General features: G+C 49.2%; 3 protein-coding genes across 3 annotated transcripts in view; 2 read left to right on the top strand and 1 right to left on the bottom strand.

Moving 5' to 3' along the window:
- The first annotated feature begins 1,903 nt into the window (after window positions 1-1,903).
- TMEM138 (transmembrane protein 138) lies at window positions 1,904-5,618 on the top strand. Its single transcript, XM_006899839.1, has 4 exons — window positions 1,904-2,031; window positions 3,496-3,667; window positions 5,245-5,320; window positions 5,506-5,618. Exons 1-4 carry the CDS (start codon window positions 1,904-1,906, stop codon window positions 5,616-5,618), a joined length of 489 nt encoding a protein of 162 aa, XP_006899901.1.
- Window positions 5,619-7,252: 1,634 nt separating this feature from the next.
- Window positions 7,253-13,049, top strand: TMEM216 (transmembrane protein 216). The gene is made up of 7 exons (XM_006899885.1): window positions 7,253-7,261; window positions 7,820-7,946; window positions 8,450-8,551; window positions 9,044-9,136; window positions 11,259-11,460; window positions 12,868-12,924; window positions 13,040-13,049. The coding sequence occupies exons 1-7, from the start codon at window positions 7,253-7,255 to the stop codon at window positions 13,047-13,049; spliced, it is 600 nt and encodes a 199-aa protein (XP_006899947.1).
- A 6,623-nt stretch (window positions 13,050-19,672) lies between these two features.
- The window catches only part of CPSF7 (cleavage and polyadenylation specific factor 7, 59kDa), a 13,350-nt gene continuing 11,837 nt past the window's right edge, over window positions 19,673-21,185 (bottom strand). The window contains exons 7-8 of the mRNA XM_006899884.1: window positions 20,640-20,808; window positions 19,673-19,835 (exon numbers count right to left, since the gene is read on the bottom strand). Of these exons, the coding sequence (XP_006899946.1) occupies window positions 19,673-19,835; window positions 20,640-20,808 (332 nt within the window). The remainder of the gene's footprint in view (window positions 19,836-20,639; window positions 20,809-21,185) is intronic.

The following is a 21,185-nucleotide window of genomic DNA, read 5'->3' as shown; positions in this document are numbered from 1 at the left end:
TTTCCGGAAGCCGGCCTGGTGTTGCCATGACAACTGAGGAGGGCTCCTGGAGGTGAGCGGACCGAGCAGGGGTGAATCGCGATCTTTTGTTAGTAGAGGTGTTTTGTGTGTGTGTGTGTGTTTTGGTGGGTTTTGGTTTTTTTTTTTTAGCCTCGACGCCCACGTCTTTAAAGTATCTGGGAAGGGTGGAGGGGACATATCGGGGGACAAAAGGCAGGTAGCGGGGCACTGAAGACTCATCATTACCTTGTGAGTCTCGCCTGCCCCGACCTGGAGGAGCCGCGGACCGTCTCCACGTGGGCAAGGCGACAGCAACCCTCTGGGGTGGCCCGTGAGGGGGGCGAGAGCACGGGCTTTGGGGTCAGACCTGGCTGTCAATCCGGGCTCCGCACTTGCAACCTGTGTGACCCGAACCCAGTGGATGTGTCCTCCCCGCGGAGCGGGGATCTGCCTTCCCCACCTTGTAGCGGTGTCCTGAGGATTACAGGGAATCGCCTTGGTCGACAAGCTGGTGTACGGTGCCTGGTACATACGGGATGGCTCTCACTGTTACAGATAAGGGGACAGGGTTCAGAGAGCCCTCGTTCATCCTTGCGGTAAACTGAGACTTCTCCACCTGCTCATGTGGACATGGTGATGAGGTGGTCAGGACGAAGGTCCTTAACCTCGCAGGGGCCTCAGCGGTAAACGTGAATTGTATGCATGGGAGTGGCTAGCTCTCTAGACAGCTGTAGGGTTACATAAGATAAATACCAAGAGTTTGCAAATTGCAACATATTTTACAAATGCTAATTTAATCAGGCTCTGGCACGTCAAAGCATTTTAAAATGTATTTAATGTGTTTGTGGGTTTTCTCCAGTAGGGGTGGGGAATGTCTCAGGGCTTACCCCTGCCTTCGCCTTGTGGACCCCTCCTTCCCCAGATGCTTCTGAACCTTTGAACATAGAGGAATAAAGCTCAGGTCCCTTTACCTGGTGTCACTGTGTGCTGCCATAACCTGAGAGAGCAGTCTTTCAGCTTTGATTTCTGTCTACATTGCTCCCCACTTCCTTCTCCTGTGCTGTTTCTGCTCTGTAGTCCTAGCGGAGCAGTTCATACGGAGTTGTGCTGCAGACCCAAAGTGGGTGCCTCTCTGGTCAAATCCTCCATCTGCCCTGTGGGAGAAAGATAGACAGTTTCCTTTCATGTGATTGATAGCCGGAGGGTCAGCTCTGCATTGAATTGGTTCATTGTACAGAGACAGTAAGACAAGAGGCAGCCTAGTGCAGTGGTGGAGCCCAGACTCAAGGCCAAGGCCACCCCCATCTGAATTCCAGCTCTACTTCTGACTAGCTGTGTGATTTTGGACAAATTGGATGTCTTTGAGCTTCAGTTTCCTCATTTATAAAATGAGGGAAATGATAACGTAACTGCTACTTTATGGGGTTATTGTCAGGCTTAGATAATGCTCAAGTTTAAAAGAGTCCCTTGTATATGTGCTGTGTGAGGGTTTGCTGCTATTTTTATGAATATTTTCATTATCTGCCCACTTGGTTACTTTCTTCTGTCATTCTGCTGGATTTCTTTGAATTTCAGAGCTTTAAAGTGTTTAAAAATGTTCCAAGCATGGAAAAAGGTTTGCTGGTCAGAGTTCATAGGAATGTGTGTTGAGTTTTGTTGTGGTTCTTGATTTTGTTTACTGATACGTTCCATGCATGTTGTAGGTTTCCAGGGTTTACTGTCGTGATGTATTTCTAACTTCTCCTTTCATATTGCCCCAACAGGCCCTTTCCTGAGAGCAAGAAAAACAGTTCTTCTCTGGAGGGACTAAACACTTCTTCATCAGGGCCCAGGAGAGAGCCAGGATCTGTTTTCTGGAAAGCTGTGGAATGCACCCTTGTAAGCCTAGCGGCGCAGACCAAAGATGCTGCAGACCAGTAACTACAGCTTGGTGCTGTCGCTGCAGTTCCTGCTGCTGTCATATGACCTCTTTGTCAACTCCTTCTCAGAGCTCCTCCGGATGGCTCCTGTCATCCAGCTGGTGCTCTTCATGTGAGTTCAGCGGGTGGGGGTGGAAAGCTGAACCCAGACAGCGTAAGGGCCTGACAGTCAGGATTTAGGGGTTCTACTAGTGGCCATCAAAGCAGCCAACCTGGACTTTTTTATGATTTTCCGTTTTGTTCACAGTTCCCTCTACTCTACCCAGGACTCTTTCTTGTGACCCCTTTCATAGACCCACAGTGGTAGCTGGACACCCTCTTGTTCTTCTGGCCTCAGGGTCATGGAGCTTGAGGATCTCATGGGCCACGGGCCTCTTGGGCCGATTGTTTTGTGCATCTTTGGTTTTCTTCACTCATCTTGGTTTCAGAGAAAACAATAGTTGCACGTTAGGCAGAAAGCTTTTTGAGGTCACAGTCACTCCTGTCTAATGCAGGGGACAGGACTTTGTCTTTGTGAACTGTTTTATGCTGTTTGACTTCAGCATTCCTGAGACTATTTCCCGAGGTCCCTGAACCAGTGATTTTGCATTTGAAAGGGATTTACAGACATATTGGGGATAATAAAGTGGAACATGATTCTGGACCCTCAACAGTGCACAGACATGGTCACAGCCCCTATTTCTGTATCCTGTCAACAGGGCCTGGGGATGAGGGCAACGGTTCACATAGGAAATGAGGGACAGACTGCTGACGCTGTCATTTTTCCCCATCTGTGAGTTAGGAGTATTATCGTTCATTGCCATGAAAGAGGATTACCAAATGACAGGCTAAAAAAAGGGCCGTCGTGGTTGAATCCCACAGATGAATCCTGTAAGGCGGAAACGGTTGGCCTTTAGCCCCCACCGTGATTTCTAGATTGAGAGGCTGCACCTTCTGAACTGAAAGCTGAGGCTCAGACTGCTCTCCATTACTGAGCAAGTGCACTCTGGTCTGCCCAGCCCTGTCCTGCTTGCACCGTAAATCGGACAGATTCCAGCCTTGTGGAGTTTACATTCTGGTGAAGAGAGACTGTGGACACAGACGAAATTATGTTAACTTTTAGGCGTGACTGAGGTTATACAGTGGGTGCAAAGAGCCTGAGTAGGGAGGTGCAGGGGGCGTTAGGTAGTATTAAATGAACGCCTCTTTGAGGAGGTTGAACGGAAACTTGAATGGCATTCAGGAGCCAGCCATGCAGAGATGGGGGAAAGGCATTGTGTAACAGATTGTGTGACAAGCTTGGCATTTGCTTCCAGATCTAGGGAGAAAACTAGCTTCTCAGCAGTACCTGGCGGGTATGTTGACATGAGAGCGTCAGAGCGACAAAGCCTTGTTTGTGGACTGAGTTCAGTGGCTGCGCTAGCAAGTAGTTAATTGTAGTTTGATGTCTTTGGGTACCATAGCCCACGATGTCTCCAGGGAAGATGAAATGATGCTATTACAAGGGAAAGACAGACTTTCTGTTGGTCCTGGGATTTGGGGCCAGCCTGGGTTCACCTGGAGGCCTCTAATTGGCTCTGGTTTTATATGTCTGCAGCATCCAGGACATTGCAATCCTCTTCAACATCATCATCATCTTCCTCATGTTCTTCAACACCTTCGTCTTCCAGGCTGGCCTGGTCAATCTCCTGTTCCATAAGTTCAAGGGGACCATCACCCTGACGGCTGTGTACCTGGCCCTCAGCATCTCTTTTCATGTCTGGATCATGGTAAGCGTGCAGCTCTGAACCCTTTTCCTCTGGGGACCCAGCATAACAGAAAGCATCCCATGAGACAAGTTGTACCCCATCCTCTCACTGAATCCTGGAAAGGGAGTTCTGATGGCAAGACCCACAGGGTATTGCACACCTCCCCAAAGGCTGCATATCTCCGGTGGTTCCAGTCTACCAGGAGCTCCATGGGAGACAAAGGGGCATTCTCTGACCCTGGTCAGTTAGAGCACTGGAAACCCAATGGAGGCTTAGAATGAGCCGGAACCTACTTGACAGCAGTGAGTTTTCTGAGTTTGAACTGGACAGGAAAAGTGAAATGGATGGACCCAGGGTCAGAGCTGGGCTACAGGAAGCTTGCATGAGACACCTTGTGTGCCCAACGTCATGTGTTGAAGGACAGCCACCTCCAGGAATGGAGGAAATTGCTGGAACACTCCGCCTACTGTTGACCCTGTTGTTGGGTACCATCAGGTCAGCTCCAAGTGATAGGGACCCTGTGTGCGGCAGAACCAAACCCTGCACCGTTCTGTGCGTCCTCACAGCTACTGCTGTGCGTGTGTAATCCGTGCTTGTAGTCACTGTCCAGTCCACCTCGGGGTGGGTCTTCCGCACGGGCCCCTCCTGATAACAGGTTCAAAATGTGTGGGATGGAGTCTTGCCATCCCTGCTTCTCAGGAGCACTCTGGCAGCGTTTGTCACTGTCTGTCCATACCAGAGTGTAAACTGGAAGATGAATCTCCTTCATTAGCTGTTAGAAGTGGATGTTAAATCAGGGTCGTAGGCATCAGTGTCCTGTGACTGGTGCCCTCGGCAGGGGATGTTTGCTGGGAACCAGCCAGGCCTGAGGACCCCTTGCCTCCTGGAGCTTCCTGCCCTCTGCGTCCTCCCCATCACTTACACTGGGAGGACCAGGCAGCCTGTGGTCTGACTCAGCCACTTTTCATGGCTTCAGATTTCTTCTGCTTCACCAATTCTTCTATCTCTTTGGGTCTTCTTTGTTCCCCATGGACTCATTTTGTTAGAACACCTTAAAGTTCAGAGCTGTGAAGCCTAGTCACTCCACTTCAGAAGCCACCTTCTCAGTCTGAGCCTTGTTAGGCTGCCCTCTGACCCCACTGGGGAGGAGTGCCGGCAGGAAGGAAGCAGGGCAGCAGTGAAGCCTCGGGGTGCTGCCTGGAGAGCCTCGCCTCGGCTTTGGGTCCTGGAGCCAGAGCAGGTCCTGGCTTTGTGCCATGAAGCTGGTAATCTGATTAGACCTTGAGAGCCTCTCTCTGGCAGGAGCTGAGCCTAAGATTTTCAAGGCTGAACTCCTGAGAATCACTTCTCCTTGACACAGGTTATCAAATGGCAGGGATAAACTGCTTAGTCCAGACATTCTCCCTCAGGGTTAAAAGGCCCTTCCCTTCAGAGCATAAACGGAAGCTTAGATCTCCTGTGAGAAACACTCCTTGCACTTAGAGAAAAGAGGATAAGGTTAACATGGTTTTCAGCCGAGCAGCATACAACTGAAGATGCTCAGATGCTCAGGCCGTATGTGGCCACTGATGTTCCCTGTCCCCTTGTGTCTCCTTCAGAACTTACGCTGGAAAAACTCCAACCTGTTCGTGTGGACAGATGGACTTCAAACACTGTTTGTATTTCAGAGACTAGGTAAGCACCTCACCAGCCTCAGGCCTAACCATGACCCCACTTGTCACAGCTGGCAGATGGTTCTAACAGCTCTGTCAGCTGATGCCTCCAGTAGGGAGGTGACTGCGCCCCACCCCGGCCTTGCTGGGAGACAGTGGGCGGTGACGGGCGTCCCCTGAGGCTTCTTGTCTACATGTCACCCGCAGCAGCAGTGCTGTACTGCTATTTCTACAAGCGGACGGCTGTGAGGCTGGGGGACCCTCGCTTCTACCAGGACTCTCTCTGGCTGCGCAAGGAGTTCCTGCAGGTGCGAAGGTGACCGCCTCTTGTCTCACTGATGGATGCTTCTCCTTTCTGTGGAGAGCCCCAGGTGCAGCTCTGAAGCGGGGATTGGCCCCAGGCAAGCAGGAACCAGGCCAGGCTCAGCCACTGTGCCGGCATCTGAGAAGGGAGAGCCTCTCTCTGCACACTGCAGTGGTCCCCTGTCCAGAGACTCACTTCAGTTCCCATCCTCCCTCCTGCCTCTGTTCTCTCCCTGACTTTCTCGCTCAGTCTGTTCCATCAGCCATTTGCTTCTCTGGCCTCTTCTTACCAAGAGCACTGGGCTCTTTTCCTTTCGTCTGGTACGGAGAACCTTCCAGCACCCACCTGGCACCACACTAGGGACTGAGGGGGCAAATAATGACATTTCTGTGCCCCTGACTGGCTGGCCAGGCCACACCTTAGACACTGAGATTTTTTTTTTACCCTTCCCCCATCAGTTTTTAAATAGAAAAATAAATGAAATCTTTTTCCTAAATGGTGAATCTGTCAGTGTGCCAAATCCCAGCATGCACATCTACCTGACCTAGCAGGCCGACTGTGCCTCAAGTCAGGTACTTAGTGCACCATATTGGAAGGGCCAGGTATTTTGAGTCATTCAAGATGTAACCCGACAGCCTGCCTCCACCCCTGAAGCCCTAGCCTTCTGTGCTTGGTTCAGACTCTCCCTATCAGAAGCGATACCTGACAGCAGAAGAGTGAACATGTGCCTTTGTCAAGAGAAATTTTAAAATTCACATCTCCTGGTGTCTGTGTTTATTGCCCGCCTAATTGATGTCTTAGAGCTGTGGAGTTGGAGAACTGAGTGCTGCATGGACTGCTAAGAGAATGAACAGCTGTGGCTTGCAGAAGTGCACCCAGTTGTCCTTAGAGGCAAGAATGGTTAAACTACGTCTCAGTACATTGGGCTGATTGTTAAGAGGGGTCTTTGGAAAAGGTCATTATCCTTGGAAAGGTAGAGGGTCAGGGAAAGAGAGGAAGACCCTCAACAAGATGGATTGGCAGTGATTATAACTGAGCTGGAGAATGTCAGATGGTGAGGATGGCACAGGATAGGGCAAGGTCTCTGTTACGAGTTCTAGTCAGCTCAATGGCATCCAACAACAACGTGTAAAAGACCACCAAGAATCAGCAGGATGCACGAGGAAACGTTTGTTTCTTGAGTCTCTGGGGTTCAGCTAATCTGGGCAGAGTTTGGGTGATTCCAGTTGGGTTTGCTCATGGGCAGCAGTGGGTCCCAGGAGCTGGTCCGGCTCCCTCATGGCCAGTGATTACTGGACTGTTGGCCAACCTGGGATGGTCTCAGCTGGAGTGACTGTTCCTCAGTGCTGGCCACACGGCTCCGCCTCCTCCTGACTGGCCTGACCAGGCTTCACCGAGGAGCAAAGGCAGCAGAGTCTCAATGTGCAGCCCCTTTCAAACCTCTCTCTCTTTTAACCTCCCTGGATGTGGCAAGCCCAGAGTCAAGAGTAGAAACGTGATACAAAGTTGCTTGGCAAAATGTGTAATCCAGCGGTCGTGCCCCACGCTAAGGAACCCTGGTGGGGTGGTGAGTTAGGTGTTCGGCTAACAGAAAGCTTGTTCTGAGGAAAAGATGTTGAGGGGTTTCTTGTTAAGCTTGCACTCTGGATGATGGTCACTGTAAGGTCAGCCTGCGTGCAGACAACATCATCATGCAGCCCTGATGGCACATGCGGTTGTGTTGGGCTGGTGACCAAAAGGTAGACAGTGCGAGCCCACCAGGCGCTCCGGTCAAGACTGGCAGCTGTACTCCATCCTGTGGGGTCGCACTGTGCGTCCGCCCACGTCGGGCACTGCAGTTTGGTTTACTGCACCGGAGTTGCTCTGTGAAGTCTGTGCTTCGGACTTACTGTAGAGCGGACCTCGAACTTCGCCTGTGAAGGGCCTGACAGTTAATCGTTTAGGCTTTGCGGGTGATTTGCAGTGTTTGGACAACTCACCGCGGTCGCTGGGAGTTAGGTTAGGGCCACGCTGTTACAACTGGCCCCTTCTGCCCAGTGCACTGCGCCTTGAGAAGAGGAGGCCAGAGCTGCCCTTGTTCCTCAGCCCTACAGATGACGGCTTCGCAGGGGGTCACGGCCGCTGCACGTGACACTGAAGATGAACTCAGGGCCCGTTAGCCCCACGTGATGCATCTGGCGCATGCGCGGCCCGCGGCCCCGCCCCCAGCAACCATAGAGTGCGGCGGGCGGACAGAAGGGCCGCCAGGCCGCCCCGCCCCTCACTTCCGGCCCCGCCCCGCGGCCCCGGGCGGCGCACCAGCCGCGGACGCAGTTTCCATGGGAACTGAAGATGGCTCCGCGAGGTGAGGTCCCCGAGGTGTGTGAGTCGCGGGTCCCCGTCGGTGCCGAGCCCCCGCTCTCCCCGCGTGTCCCGGACCTCCTCCTCCACCCTCGGCTCTGGAGTCGGAGAGCCCGCGCTCTTCACGCCCAAAGCGGGGTTTCGCCGCCGCAGCCCCCCGAGTTGCAGCTCGCAGACAACCCAGGCTCCTTGGCTGGGGCGCGCGGGGCTCGCTCAGTAGTTCCTGTGACCCCCGCAGGCCAGTGCTGCCTGCTCCTCCCGAAGAGTTACAGGGTTAGGGCTTGGAGGCGCCTTTAGCTTTAACGTCTTCGGAGTTTCCTCCTGATTTTCATCCTCGAAGCCAGAGTCGTGAGGATTCGGGGAGGAAGTGCGCTTCAAACGCACCCCTGTTGCCTTCTTGTCCCCAAGCAGAAGGGATCCTGATAGTCCTTCCCAGTTGACACCGAGCCGTGTAAGGGACAGGGGGGAGCAGCTCCCCGCCCATCCTTCTCTTTGTTCATCTTTCAGGTAAACGTTTGTCCTCCACGACTCTGGAAATCCTGTTCTTTCTGAACGGGTGGTATTGCGCTACCTATTTCCTGTCGGAACTCTTCGTGTTTCTGTATAAAGGTAAGACTGGGCTCTTGTCCTCCCAGCCCAGCCCAGAGCCACCTCCACTGGTAACCTGCAAGCTGCTTGTCATTGCTTTGGACCTCACACCCAGCAGCACTGCCTAGCACCTTGGCTCCCCGGTGAATGAGCCCCTACGAAGCCCCTGGATAAGAATCGCTTGAGCTTGGGAATCACAGCCTTCTCCATTCTGACCCTTGCCCTTCACCTCCCTGCTGAGAGCATTGGTGACTTTAAAACGATTCCTCAGCTGTAGACCCGTGCATGTCGGGTTATTTTGGAAAAGGCATTCTCCACAGACTTCTGGAATGAGGAATAAAATCTCATAATACTGAGCCTCCTTTTGCAGACCCACGTGAGTTAACATACACTGCAGTGCACTAACTAGTTCACGGAAAGCTGAGAAGACTCGTGTCCTCTTTGTTTCCAAGCGTATGATGCTCTCGCAGGTGCTGGTAGGTATTGTTCGTCAGCTGGCTTTCCCATTGGCAGGTATCCTGCTGCCGTATCCAGCAGCCAACCTAGTACTGGATGTGGTGATGCTGCTCCTTTATCTAGGAATTGACGTCATCCGGCTGTTTTTTGGTGAGTGTTGTCCAGAGAACATTTCCATTCCTTCTGCAAGGATTCTGTAACTTGATTAACAAGGAAAGGTACCTAACCTAGGCTCCCAGTCAGGCACTGGATCTGGTGGGATATCCTGTTACTCACGTGGACATTTCTAGCTGCCTCATTGTGTGTCACAATCTGCCTGTTTTGCTCTATAAGGGTGAGAGTAAGCGGTACAGTGAGATAGTCTGTAATTCACCCCTTACAGCCAGGCTCCTTTTAATGATTGACATTGGGAGGTTGGATTCAGTTGTAACACCATGCTCAGAGTGAAGACTATAATGTCTTCATAGATGAATCCCAAGTAGTTTCTGAATAAGGATCCCTTTTAGGACAAGGCTTCTATCTCTGGAAATGCAGAGCAAATCCCTTGTTGTTAGGTGCCGTCGAGCCTGTTCTGACTCACAGCAATGTGGGGTGTCCGGCAGAAGAAAGCCCCGCGTGGTCCTGTGCCGTTCCCACCGGGAGCCCGTTGCAGCCTCTGCCTCAGTCCATCTCGTGGAGGCTCTCCCTCCTTTACTGACCTTCTGCTTCAAGCATGGTAGCCTCCAAGTGTGGCCGCTGATGGTGGACAGTGTAGCCAAATTATGAACTCATCCCTGGAAAGCAGTCTTGAAGCGTAAACTGAGAAAACATTACCATGACACTTAATACAAAGGGTAATGAATGCTCCTACAAATGACTATGAGACGACGACTTCATTTCAGTAATTGGTAAACAGGCCCTTCCAATAAGAATGCTGCTATTGTTGTGTACCAGCAACTCAGAATGAAATAATACCTGACCCTCCAGTGGGTCAGAGGGAACTCTGGTGGCCTAGCAGTAAGGAACTATGCTGCCAACCCAAAAAGGCACATGGTTCGAATCCACCAGATGCTCCACCGGAGAGACATGGTCAGTCTTTTCCTATTTACTGCCTCTGAAAACTTGCCGGAGGGTCAGCTATGAGTCGGTTCCAAGTCACCATACCAAACAACAAGGCTGTCAGAGTGCCCTTCAGAAATAGGCACACTAGACAGTAATAACTGTGAATGACAGACACATAGCAGGATACCCAGAGGCACCGGTTCAAAACAAATTGAAACAAAGTAGCATTTCCCACCCAACTAATTGGCAAAGATGTAAAAGATTTTTACTACCCAGTATTAGGGAGTCCTGGTGGCCTAGTGTTAAGAAGTTGCACTGTCAACTCTAAGGCGTGCTGTTCGAATCCACCAGCTACTCCATGGGAGAAAGGTGGGCAGTTTCCTCCCATGTGATTTACAGCCTCTGAAAACCTGCTGGAAGGTCAGCAGTGTTTTGACTCAGTGGTACGTGACACCCACCACCCAGTGCTAGAGTGTGGGGAACAAGTATTTTTATACATTCTTGTGAGAATATAATTTAATAAACTTTTTTGTAGTAGTTATTAACATGTAAAATACATATTCTTGGATCTAACAATTTTAAGGTTTTTTAATTGAATAATAACAACATTTTCTCCTGTGAAGGTGCTCATTGCCCTGTATTTTGTAACATGAAAACATTAGGAACAATGTAAACATCTATCAATATCAAGTGTGCTGTTAGTGGAATGGCATGCATAGCCATTAAGAAAGAATGAGCTAATTACACGTGCAGAAAGATGTCCAACTTAGTTAAATGGGAATAAATGAAGTTGGAAAACAATGTAGGGTATGATTGAATTTTATAATAGAAATATATGAGCATAGCATATAAAACAATTTCTAAGAATGAACAATAGTTCTTCCGTAACTGGCAGCCTCCAGGGAATGGAGTCATGATCTCTGCTTTCTAAGATAATAATTACAAATCTTTATCATTGAGAATATTATTTATTCCTAAATAAAGATCTCACTGCTCTTGAGAGGGAGCCAGACTAGAAGCAGGACCCTTGGAGGGCATGACTGCCTCCTGTAACCCCCCCAGAGCTTCCAGTTCTGTGCAGTGGGCCCCGTACCGTCCTGTCTCCACATCCCATCCCCATTCAGGACCCTTCTTTGCCTTTCCAATCAGTCCATCACCCCCAACTCACCTTTCCTGTCAGGTCAGGCAAAGCAGGCCAGCTGGAGATAACTCTATGGGCTATGTCTGACAGGTTCAAAGGGCAACCTCTGCCAGAGAAAGATGCCACTTGCCATTAGTGTGGCCTTGACCTTCCCGTCTGCCGTGATGGCCTCCTACTACCTCCTGCTGCAGACCTATGTGCTCCGCCTGGAGGCCATCCTGAACAGCATCTCGCTCTGCTTCTGTGGCTCCGAGCTGCTGCTTGAGGTGCTCACCCTGTGTGCTTTCTCCAGGTACTGCTGCCGAGGGCTGGGTTCCGTCCCCATTTCAGAGAGGGCACCATCATATTTCTGAAGCCTGGTGGGTCTGGAAGGCATTTACAGGGCAGAAGGATGTCCATGGGACTGCCTTTCTCACCATAAGACAGTGATCTGCTTAGGGAAGAGGTTCTTGGGCGAACCAAAGGATTTAGAACATGGCAATTACACTCATTTACTGTTCTCTAATATTGTGTTTCTCCTTTTCTGTCATCAGTATGGACAAGATTTGAAGTTGAGAAATGACAGCAGTGCCCCTGGTCGGCCGACACCACACATCCTTGTGGAACTTGAGTCCTATCAGTGGAGACTGGTGAGTCGGCATTTCAGGGAAAGGCTGCAGCTTCTCCTCAACATAGACATGTGGGCAGCAGCCTGAGCCTAAGGTCACAGGGCACCGTCTTCCCAGTCAGCACCTCAGCAGCCTCCCCTGCACTCCAGGATGAGAAGGGCAGAGTGACCCCGCCCCATCTCCTCCCGGAACCAGCCGCTGGCCCCTTCCAGCTCTCATTCACTGTGGCCAGAGCATCTTGAGTGAACTCCCTGGGCTCCAGGCTTCCAGCAGAACCACGACTCGCTGGCCATGCCATGCTCGCCTGTTCCACAAGGGCTCCCGGGGGAGGCAAAGGCCTCTCACTGCACTCTTCAGCGATCAAGCTCCTGAACTTTTAGTAGTTGATAGTATTATTTTTCTACTGTAATCATGAAACAAACATTATTTTATAATAAATACTTATTTTCTGTTGTAGGGGTTTCAGCCCTTTCCTGTCCTAGTCTACAATTTCCTCCAACCCACAAGGGTAGTTTCCTGGGCTGTGATTGGTAAGAACGTATGGACTGTGAAGAGGGAAGCTTTTCTCCAGGCTGCAGCCTGACCTGATACAGCCTGTTTTCAGGTCTCTTGTCCTGTGTTACATCGGCCTCTCCCCAAATTCATTAGTTTCTCTCCTGTCTCTGCAGATACAGCCCCTTGTCACAGCATTACACATGTAATTGGAAGCATACTCTACACCAAGCCTTTGATTGGTTTTGGTTATATTTCTTTTTTTTATTATTTTGTGTGTGTGTGTACTATCAAATCGGATCTTACTGGTACAGGAGATTGCCCCTCCTTCACCAGCAGAGCATCTGGTGGATTCAAACCATGTACCTTTGGGATTGCAGTGTAGCTTCTTGCCAGTAGGCCACCAGAGCTATTTTTTTTTTATTAATTTTGAGCTCCCTTATTTATAAATATTTCTTTTAAAATTTCAAGTTAGCATGAAAGGGTGAGGACATACTTTTCATGAAGGATCTTCTTTACGTGGTATCTCTCTCTAGTTTTCACTTTGATGAAATCACCTAACAGGAGAGGACCCATTCCCCATGGCCCTCCTCTTCTAGGGGCTCAGCCACACGTCACCTTCCTACAACGCAGATGGACCAGCTGGAGCTTGAAAGGTGGGGTGAGATTCTGGAGAAGTTACCACAGTCCTTCTGCAGGAGCCACATCTCAGCTGGAGCTAGAAACCATGTCTTTGGTGCCTCATCTGGATAAAGATCCATTTCTTAACAGGTTCCGCTGAGGATGAATAGTTGGAATTTAGAGTATGATCAGGGCAGGAGTCTTTCATTTGCTCTGTGGTTCTGTAAGCTTCATGCTTTGTCTAGGGGTTGGGGGCGCTCTAAATTGTCCATTCCTTGATTGCTGGAGCCACCTTTGTGCTTGCAGTTAGACCAGGGAGTAGAACATCATAAAACAGAGGGCAGTGGAGGACGCAGCCTTCCAGGGTTCAAGTGGAAATTTAGGGTGTAGTTTTAGAGGGAGTCAGATGGGGCTTTAGTAAGTGCAGGAGTCCTTGGTGCATGCTGGCCTGCAGATGTTATCATTCCCTCCATTGTGTCCTTCCATCAGTCAGCTTTATCTAACACAAAGTAATTAAGCACCATACTCCCTATTACTTCACTGACATAAAGGAAAACATGCTAACAGGACCACACCCACAAATAACCAGACCCAAATTTACTGCCCTGGAGTTGGCTCTTGACTGCAGAGGCCCTGCAGGAGGAAGTGGGGCTGCACTACAGGGTTTCCAAGTTTAAAACTACAGGAGCTGACAGCCACACCTTTGTCCGGCAGAGCAGCTGGTGTGTTTCAACTACTGGCCTTTCAGCTCAAAGGAATGTCTTGAGAGGTGGGGATTTGTAGGCCAGCAGGACAGGTAGCCTCCAACTTAGGCATTTGAGTTCCAGGAATTGTACAGGACAGTCTAATGTCTTTCTCTGAGGAGGAGCCTGGTAGATTCAAACTGTTTACCTTTCGGAGAGTGGCCCAACATTTAACCCCTGTACCAGCAGGCAACAATGAAAAAACAAGTTAACTTCTTTTGTTGATTTACACTGGAGTCAATGGAATGCAGTCATCTGAATTCGGGGACTGCCTGTATTCCTCTCGTGCCAGGCAGTCTTTAATCCATACCATGGTCCTGTGGTAAAGTGTCCAATGGTGTTCAGCACAGAAGTTAAGGGTCCGAGCACAGTGGTAGCAAGGCCTGGAGCCCTGGTGCCGCAATGTAAGGAACTGGTCTCCATGGTAGCAAGGGGTCCAGGCCGTTGAGACTACAGTGTACAGGCAAGGCCAGCTGGCACCCTCAGTGGCCGGCCAGGGACCCCCAGGATGCAAAAGTGGACTGACACCATCACCTGGGAACACTGATTCTCCACCTCTCCAAGCATATGTTGTAAGTGCTGTCGAGGGACTTGGAACTCTGAACCCTGCTCTATCCTGAGCTGGTCTCATGGCCTCTGACACACCTACCCCCGTTACCCCAATTACTGTGTCAATTCATCTCATCAAGGTTTTCCTTTCCTGTGCTGTCCCTCCACCTTTCCAAGTATTATGTCCTTCTCCAAGGACTGGTCCCTCCTTATGACATGTCCAAAGTGTGTGAGACGGAGCTTCAGACTCCTTTACTTCCAATGAGCAACTTGGTTTCACCCTCCTGGGAAAAGACTCTTTGTTCTCTTGGTGGTTCATGGAATATGAAGGGTAAAGGGAAGTTTTTCCAACCAAGCTGTTTAGATGACCTCTAGGTACGCTTTCGACAGGTGACAGCCACCACCCGACGTGCAATTCCAGAATGTGGGGTTTTACCACTTTGCATCTTCTCCATCAGCCCTTGCCCCGTAAACCACAAAGCCAAACCCCTTGTTACCGAGTCAATTTCAGACTCACCTCAACAAATCTATTCAATGCAGAATCCATAAAATAACTCACACCCCATTTATTATTTTAAAATAGTTACAAAAGGGGAAAAAAATACAATGCAGTATAAAAGATTGACAGCGTCATCAAGTTTATTACACAATTTCCAACCTATCAGAAAGACAAATCACCAACAACAGGGGGACGGGGCCGTGGCCTGTTTTGAGGGTTGGGGTGGTTTGGTTTTTTTCCTTTAGCTATTTAGGAAATAAAACTAAAAACTGTGTCATGAGTAAAAACAAAACAAAACATAAATGGGAAGAGAAATTCTCCAGGTAAACGGCTTTTCTGTATCTATATATTTGTTTTCCTTAAACTGTCACTTTCTGTGGTTTTCTCTACATTTAAAAAGACACCCAAGCTGCTCTCAAGGATTAGCACACTTCACACTTGGCCAGGTGGGCAGGATGCTGTGCTCCGAAACTGGGGATGACAGGGATGAGGATCAGGGGGAAAGCCACCCTGTAGCCTCTGTTCCAAGGGCATGTACCTCTCCAGCTCTGGGGCAGATGGGGTCTCCCTTGTGATCCACTGTGGAAAACATGCTGGGAACAGAGGAAGGGCTCAAATCCAGTCTCCCTGAGCCACAAGAGTCACTCCAGGCCCCTCAACCTCTCATCCACGTCCCACCTCATGCTGGATGTCATGTGCCCAGAGAGGCGTGCGACAGCAGCAACCCCAGGCAGGCCCCTCAAGCCCCGTGCTGCCGCCTCCTTCAGCAGCAACCACATCACAATCTAAGACTGAGCTAAAAGCAATCCATTTGCCTGTGCAGAAAACAGCCCCTAGAGCAGTGGTTCTTAAACGGAGTTCATTCAAGTCAGGTGCCACTTCTTCCACGCTCCTCAGCAGAGGCAGGAAGTATCTCCAAGCAGAGTAAGGGGAGCTATTAAGTCAAAAGGTGGCCAGACATCCAATCTGTGACTTGACCTGCTTCACCTCCTGATGCCAGGTTATTCACGAGTAAAGATATGCACCCAGGGGAGGCAAGCCCATGCTTACCTCAACCCGGACAAGAAAAGCCTATGGGAGGAGCCCATCCTGCCAGCTGCCTCGCTTCCCACTCCGAGGACAGCTCGACTCTAGAGTACTCAATGCTGAGGTCCGAGTGTTCCTACCTCCCAATGGCAGTAGCTTCCTTTAAAACAAGGGAGCAGCAGCCTTTCGGGGGTGACATGGAAAAGTCCCAGGGAAGAGGAATGCCTAGTAGAGCTGGGTATTGCCAGAGGCGACCAAGCACTAAGCAGCCAGGTGGGAGGGGCTGTGCCAGGCTCCTCAGCAAGAAGCAACCCGGCCGCCTTCTCTGATCAGGAGTGGCAAGTGCGTGGAGGCGGCTGGGAGGGGAGAGTTCAGCCCTCTGGGAGGTCAGGGAAATAAACCATCAATGCATGAGAGGGAAAAGCAAGAAGAGAAATAGGTTTCCCTAAGATAATTTCTGTTCTCATGGTCCCTCAAAGGGCTGGGAAGGTAAAGAGTTAAACAAGGAAGTGGAGTGTTAGCAGGGGGTTTGGACCCTCTTGGCCCCAATCAAATCTAGTGCTGACGGCAGGGTCTCTAGTGCTGAGGGCTGGGCTCTGGGGAGCTTTTGGCACACCCAGTCACACTCCTAGATCCCACACAGAGGACCTATTTTCTCTGGGCAAGAAGTCTTCCATCAACCTCACCACTGAACTGTTCCTGGAGAATCAGAAACTTGACATTGCCTTGGACAAAGCACCATTCTCTATGGAGACCAAGGGCCCGACATGTCCTCTCTTCCTGCCTGCACTCTTCCCAACCACACAGTCTGCAGGTTCTTTCCTCTGGTAAACAGGAGGCATGGGGTTGGGAGGACTGCCAAGCAATCTTCAATCCTGTGGGCAGAGGGTGTTCCCTGGGCGTCTGCAGGGAGTTGGGGGCTTGGAAGAAGGGGAAGGGGCAGAGCGGCCTCCGTCCTTTAGTCCTGATCAAGGTGAGGAGATGCAAGTCCATTTTAAAAAACACTGGCTTCCAACCAGACTCCTGCAAGGAGAATACCAAAAGAAAGGAGAGGAACATAAATTACAGTTTACCGTCTCTTAAGACCAGCCTATAGAAAATGTATGGTCATTTTCTAAAGTAACAAAATGTAGGGGATAAAGAGAGGCAGAGAAAATGCAAGCCTTGGACAAAAAGCAACAAGCAAGGTGAGCTCTGGTGGCCCAGCAAAGAAGCTGTATTGCAATCCCAGAGGTATGTGGTTCAAATCCACCAAGTGCTCTGCTAGAAAAGGAGGAACAATCTCCTCCTGTGCCAGTCAGATCCAATTTGACAGTACAAACACACACACACACACACCCCAAAAAACACCCCACCAAAATAACATTCTCCCAAAAGAAGTTGTTAACCCTGAAGATATTAAATGTAAAAAAAAAAAAAAGTAAAAGCAAGATGGTTTGGGATGTTTTGAGAAAACAATTCCTTGGACAGAGAGAAAAAGCAGCAAGTGTCTTGCTTTGAGCGCTGGAGAACACACACTGCTTTCTCAATGTGACTGAAAAGGAGACTTTGGGTGGAAAAATAAAAAAATCATTAATTTTCAAGGTCTTTTTAAAAAATTTTATTATTTTTTGTATGTGTACTGTCAAATCGGATCTGACTGGTACAGGAGGAGATTGTCCCTCCTCCAGCAGAGTGTCTGGTGGATTCGAACCACGTGCCTCTGGGATTGCTGTGCAGTTTCTTGCCACTAGGCCACCAGAGCTCCCTGAAAATTATTAACTTTGAAAAAAAGTTGCTACAAGTGAACATGTAAGTTTAAGTATGGTTCAATAACTGTTCTGACTTATTTTTGGTCTGGTTTTAAAGACTCTGGAAACAGGAGGTACAATGGTAAGAAAGCATAGCTAAATCCATTAACCCCTAACACCCAAGGGGCTAGCAGTGAGTATTCATGTACACAGGAAATGCTGGTGTTTTTGTCCCTTTTAAGAGGTCCTGGCTCAAATTAATTCCAAACATACATGAACTGCCAAAGACCGATCTTAGACTGCACTACTTTTTTAAAAATTATTATTTTTGTGTGCATGTACCGTCAAATCGGATTTGACTGATACAGGAGGAGATTGTTCTTCTCCAACAAAGCATCTGGTGGATTTGAACCAAGCACCTCTGGGATTGCAGTGCAGCTCCAACTTTACATGATTTTACAAGTTCTTCCCGAGATGGCAGCAATGGGTGAGGGCCCAAGAAGCATATGAACACCAAGAAGAGTTGGACTGGCCAGAAAAGAAGGTAGAGCTTAGAAGTTAAATTATCAGTAGTCACCACCAAAAAAACCTAGAGACACAGTTAAGAAGTGTTTTCCCAAGTCACTCGTCTCAACTCCACTCGTACAGCCAGTCCTCATTCTGATGCTGTAATCTACCTGCCACTGGTGGTCTGGTCAGTTTTACTGTGACGTTGTCGTACACAGAATGAACAGTCAGGAGGGAAGGGGGACTTAGACATAGGTTAAGAATTTCTCGTAATGCCCACGATGGCACAGCCTACATCAACACTCCACCTTTCTACACACGATTCTAGAAAGAGGCCTCTGGAGAACATATGCTGGAGAAGACACTCAAAACAAAACGTAACATTACAAAACCAGCCACGTGCTGCCTGACCTGTCCACATGCTGAAACGGCACCGAGGAACCTCCGTTTGGATGCTCAGGGTCCATTTTGGACGCAGTCTCATTGACTTCTCCTAATACTTAAGCAGTAGGACAACGGTCCCATTTTCTATAAGGATAAATCAGAGTCCACAGTGTTTTCTTAATTAGTGCTTCTGAATCTCTGGTCAGGATCAAGTTTTGAAAGTGTTAGGTCCATTCTGGATCAAATGTACAGGAATGGAGTGAGAACAACTTTTGAGCACAACAGGAGGGAAAACAGCAGGAGGACCGGTAGACCAATCCTTACAGCTTTGTGGCTGCATATGAGGCAGTAACGCATGAGATGCAGCAGCAGCACAGTGGTCAACCAGCTTTCACCCCCGAAGGATTGTCTGATGGAGGGCAGACCACCCCTTTCACTCTCAAGGACTACCTGTCCACATAATGGAAATCCTATTCTTTTCTAGCAGAAGGATCACCGTGCAGTTTGTAAAACCAAGCTCTCTGCATGAATGAGCTCCACAAACTACCTCCAAATCACTTAAGTCACAACTTAGCAACTGCAGAAGGGATGGAGCATTCTTTGTATGAGAATGTGAGGAATGTGCTAAGTTAGGATTAAAATACAGTAATGAAATCCTGTTACAAGACTGTCTAACACTCTCAGGGAATTCAGTGTGTGTAAATTTTGGAACCATGAGTACTTGTGATTCTTCATGGATTATCTCACTACTGAATACTGGGCAGTTCAATTAAACGGCTGCCTTTCTTATCTTCATTAACTAATGAGAAAGAGAAGGTAATACTGGCTTAAAAAGTGGCGAAGCAGTGCAACAATGAATAAACAGAAACCCAAAATCTCTGTAAATGTTCATTAAAATTAATAAAATTTAATAATTAAAAAAAAAGTGAAGCTATAATTTGAACCCTGTTATATTTGGACTAAGCCTCTTGACTCCACGCTTTTGACCATTCCATCATGGTATCAGTCAGAAACCAGGCTCAGGCAGGCCTGAAACAGCAAACACAGCTCAGTCTCAAGTTCATTAACAGTGTTAACAGTATATCCATAAATCAGCAGAAGTTAGCTCTGGTGGCCCCTTGGTAAGAGGCTGAGCAACAATCCCAAAGGCAAGCAGTTTGAATCTATCAGCTCCTCGGATGGGCAATCTCCTCCTGTGTAATTAACCACCTCTGAAAAACTGGGGAGGGTCAGCTATGGGCTGGTTCCGACCCCAGAGTACACAAGAAAGCAAGCACGCAAGCTTCTCCATCACGTTTGTTTCTGAGATGAACGCCCCCGAGCCTGCAGAGGGGTGTCTACCTGCTCAGTGGTGCCGGTCCCGCTCTCTGTCCCGGTGTCGCTCGTGCTCCCGGTTCCTTTCTGGGAAATAGTCATCATGCCGGTCTTCGTTGTGAAGCAGGTCCCGGTGCCTCCTGCTGCTCTCCCGGGAACGGCTGGGTGATCTCTCCCGGGACCGGTGTCTCTTCCTGTTAGGAAGACCCTCAGCCTCACTCACAGGGCAAACACCATTTTCTTCCCCAGACAGCTGGGCTGAGCTACTGCTGATCTTCTCTAAACCACTGTTTTATTACTCTGTCACAGGCCTGTTCACTGTCAGCCCTTGAGGTCTAGTCTTTTTTGGGGAAATATTAACAATCTGCAATCTTATGGCTCAGGCAGTGTGCTATGAGCTTCCTAAGTGTTCTCTCACATGTTCTTTATTTACAGCAGGTTAATAAAAATACTACTACTAATCTCCTTGGAGAGGGACATCATGCTTGGAAATGTGGAGGGTCAGCAAAAGAGAGGAAGACCCTCAACCAGGTGGACTGACACAGTGACTGCTGCCATGTACACAATGTGTCAGAATCTGAAAGGATTCAGATCTGTTGGGTCACTATGAAGTCACACTCAACTCTAAGGCACCTAACAACTGTCCTTTTTAGAAGTAGGTGAAAGAACGAGGCCTGGAAAGTTCCGTGACTTCTTCAAGCTCATAGAAATCAGCAGCAGCAAAATGGGTTCAAATCCAAGCCTGTGTGACTCCAAAGCCCACGTTAACTATCCAGAGCAGACTGTGCACCCAAAGTGAGCTCACAGCCCCAGCCAACACAGACTCCTGACAAGACAACATTTATGAATCAAAGTGTTTGGGTTCATTTCCTACAGGCAGAAGTCGCTGCTATCCCAGCCAGGTCCTCGCCAGCTATCTTGGCCTCCGTGCGTCCAACCCAGCTCCTTGCAGGAGCCCTGCCCCGGCCTGCAGGCCCACAACACCATCGTCAACTCACCTGGAGGAGCTCCCGCTGGCGCCCACGCTGTAGGACTTGGCTTCAATGCCATGAAGACAGTCCTTAAGAGAGGAGATGAGGACGCGGCAACGCTCATCATTGGCGACCCGGGACTGTTTGATAACAGCAATGGCCGTGAGCAGCGTCTCAATCGCGTCACTGTAATCCCCTAATGGATGGATGGAGAAGGCCAAAGATGAGCAGAGGCAGTAAAGGAATTAGACTGAAAGGAAAATGCAAAGGACACAAAGCAAGAGGAACGAGCTCCCAGACACAGGATACAACAGGCAAGGCTGAAGTGACAGCTATAACCATGTGGCAGCTATATTCCAGAGGTATGGAATCAAAATCATGTTTTCAGATACTGTGGAGCCTATAACCTGGTACACTGTTGTCCAAAGTCAAGCTGAGGAGATCTACTAAAATAGTGTTAAAATATTAAGATGACCTACAACCAGGAGAAGATAACATAGATGAATGGGATCTTCTAAGACTCAAATCCCTATGCACATCCAAAAACTTCTCCAGTAGGGTAAAAAGGGAAGC

The sequence above is a fragment of the Elephantulus edwardii genome, unplaced genomic scaffold, assembly GCF_000299155.1.
Source record: "Elephantulus edwardii isolate Elephantulus edwardi_28Jun2011 unplaced genomic scaffold, EleEdw1.0 scaffold00268, whole genome shotgun sequence".
Classification (NCBI taxonomy): Eukaryota; Metazoa; Chordata; class Mammalia; order Macroscelidea; family Macroscelididae; genus Elephantulus; species Elephantulus edwardii.
Note: the sequence above shows the minus strand (reverse complement) of the source record. Positions and strands in the feature narration are given on the sequence as shown.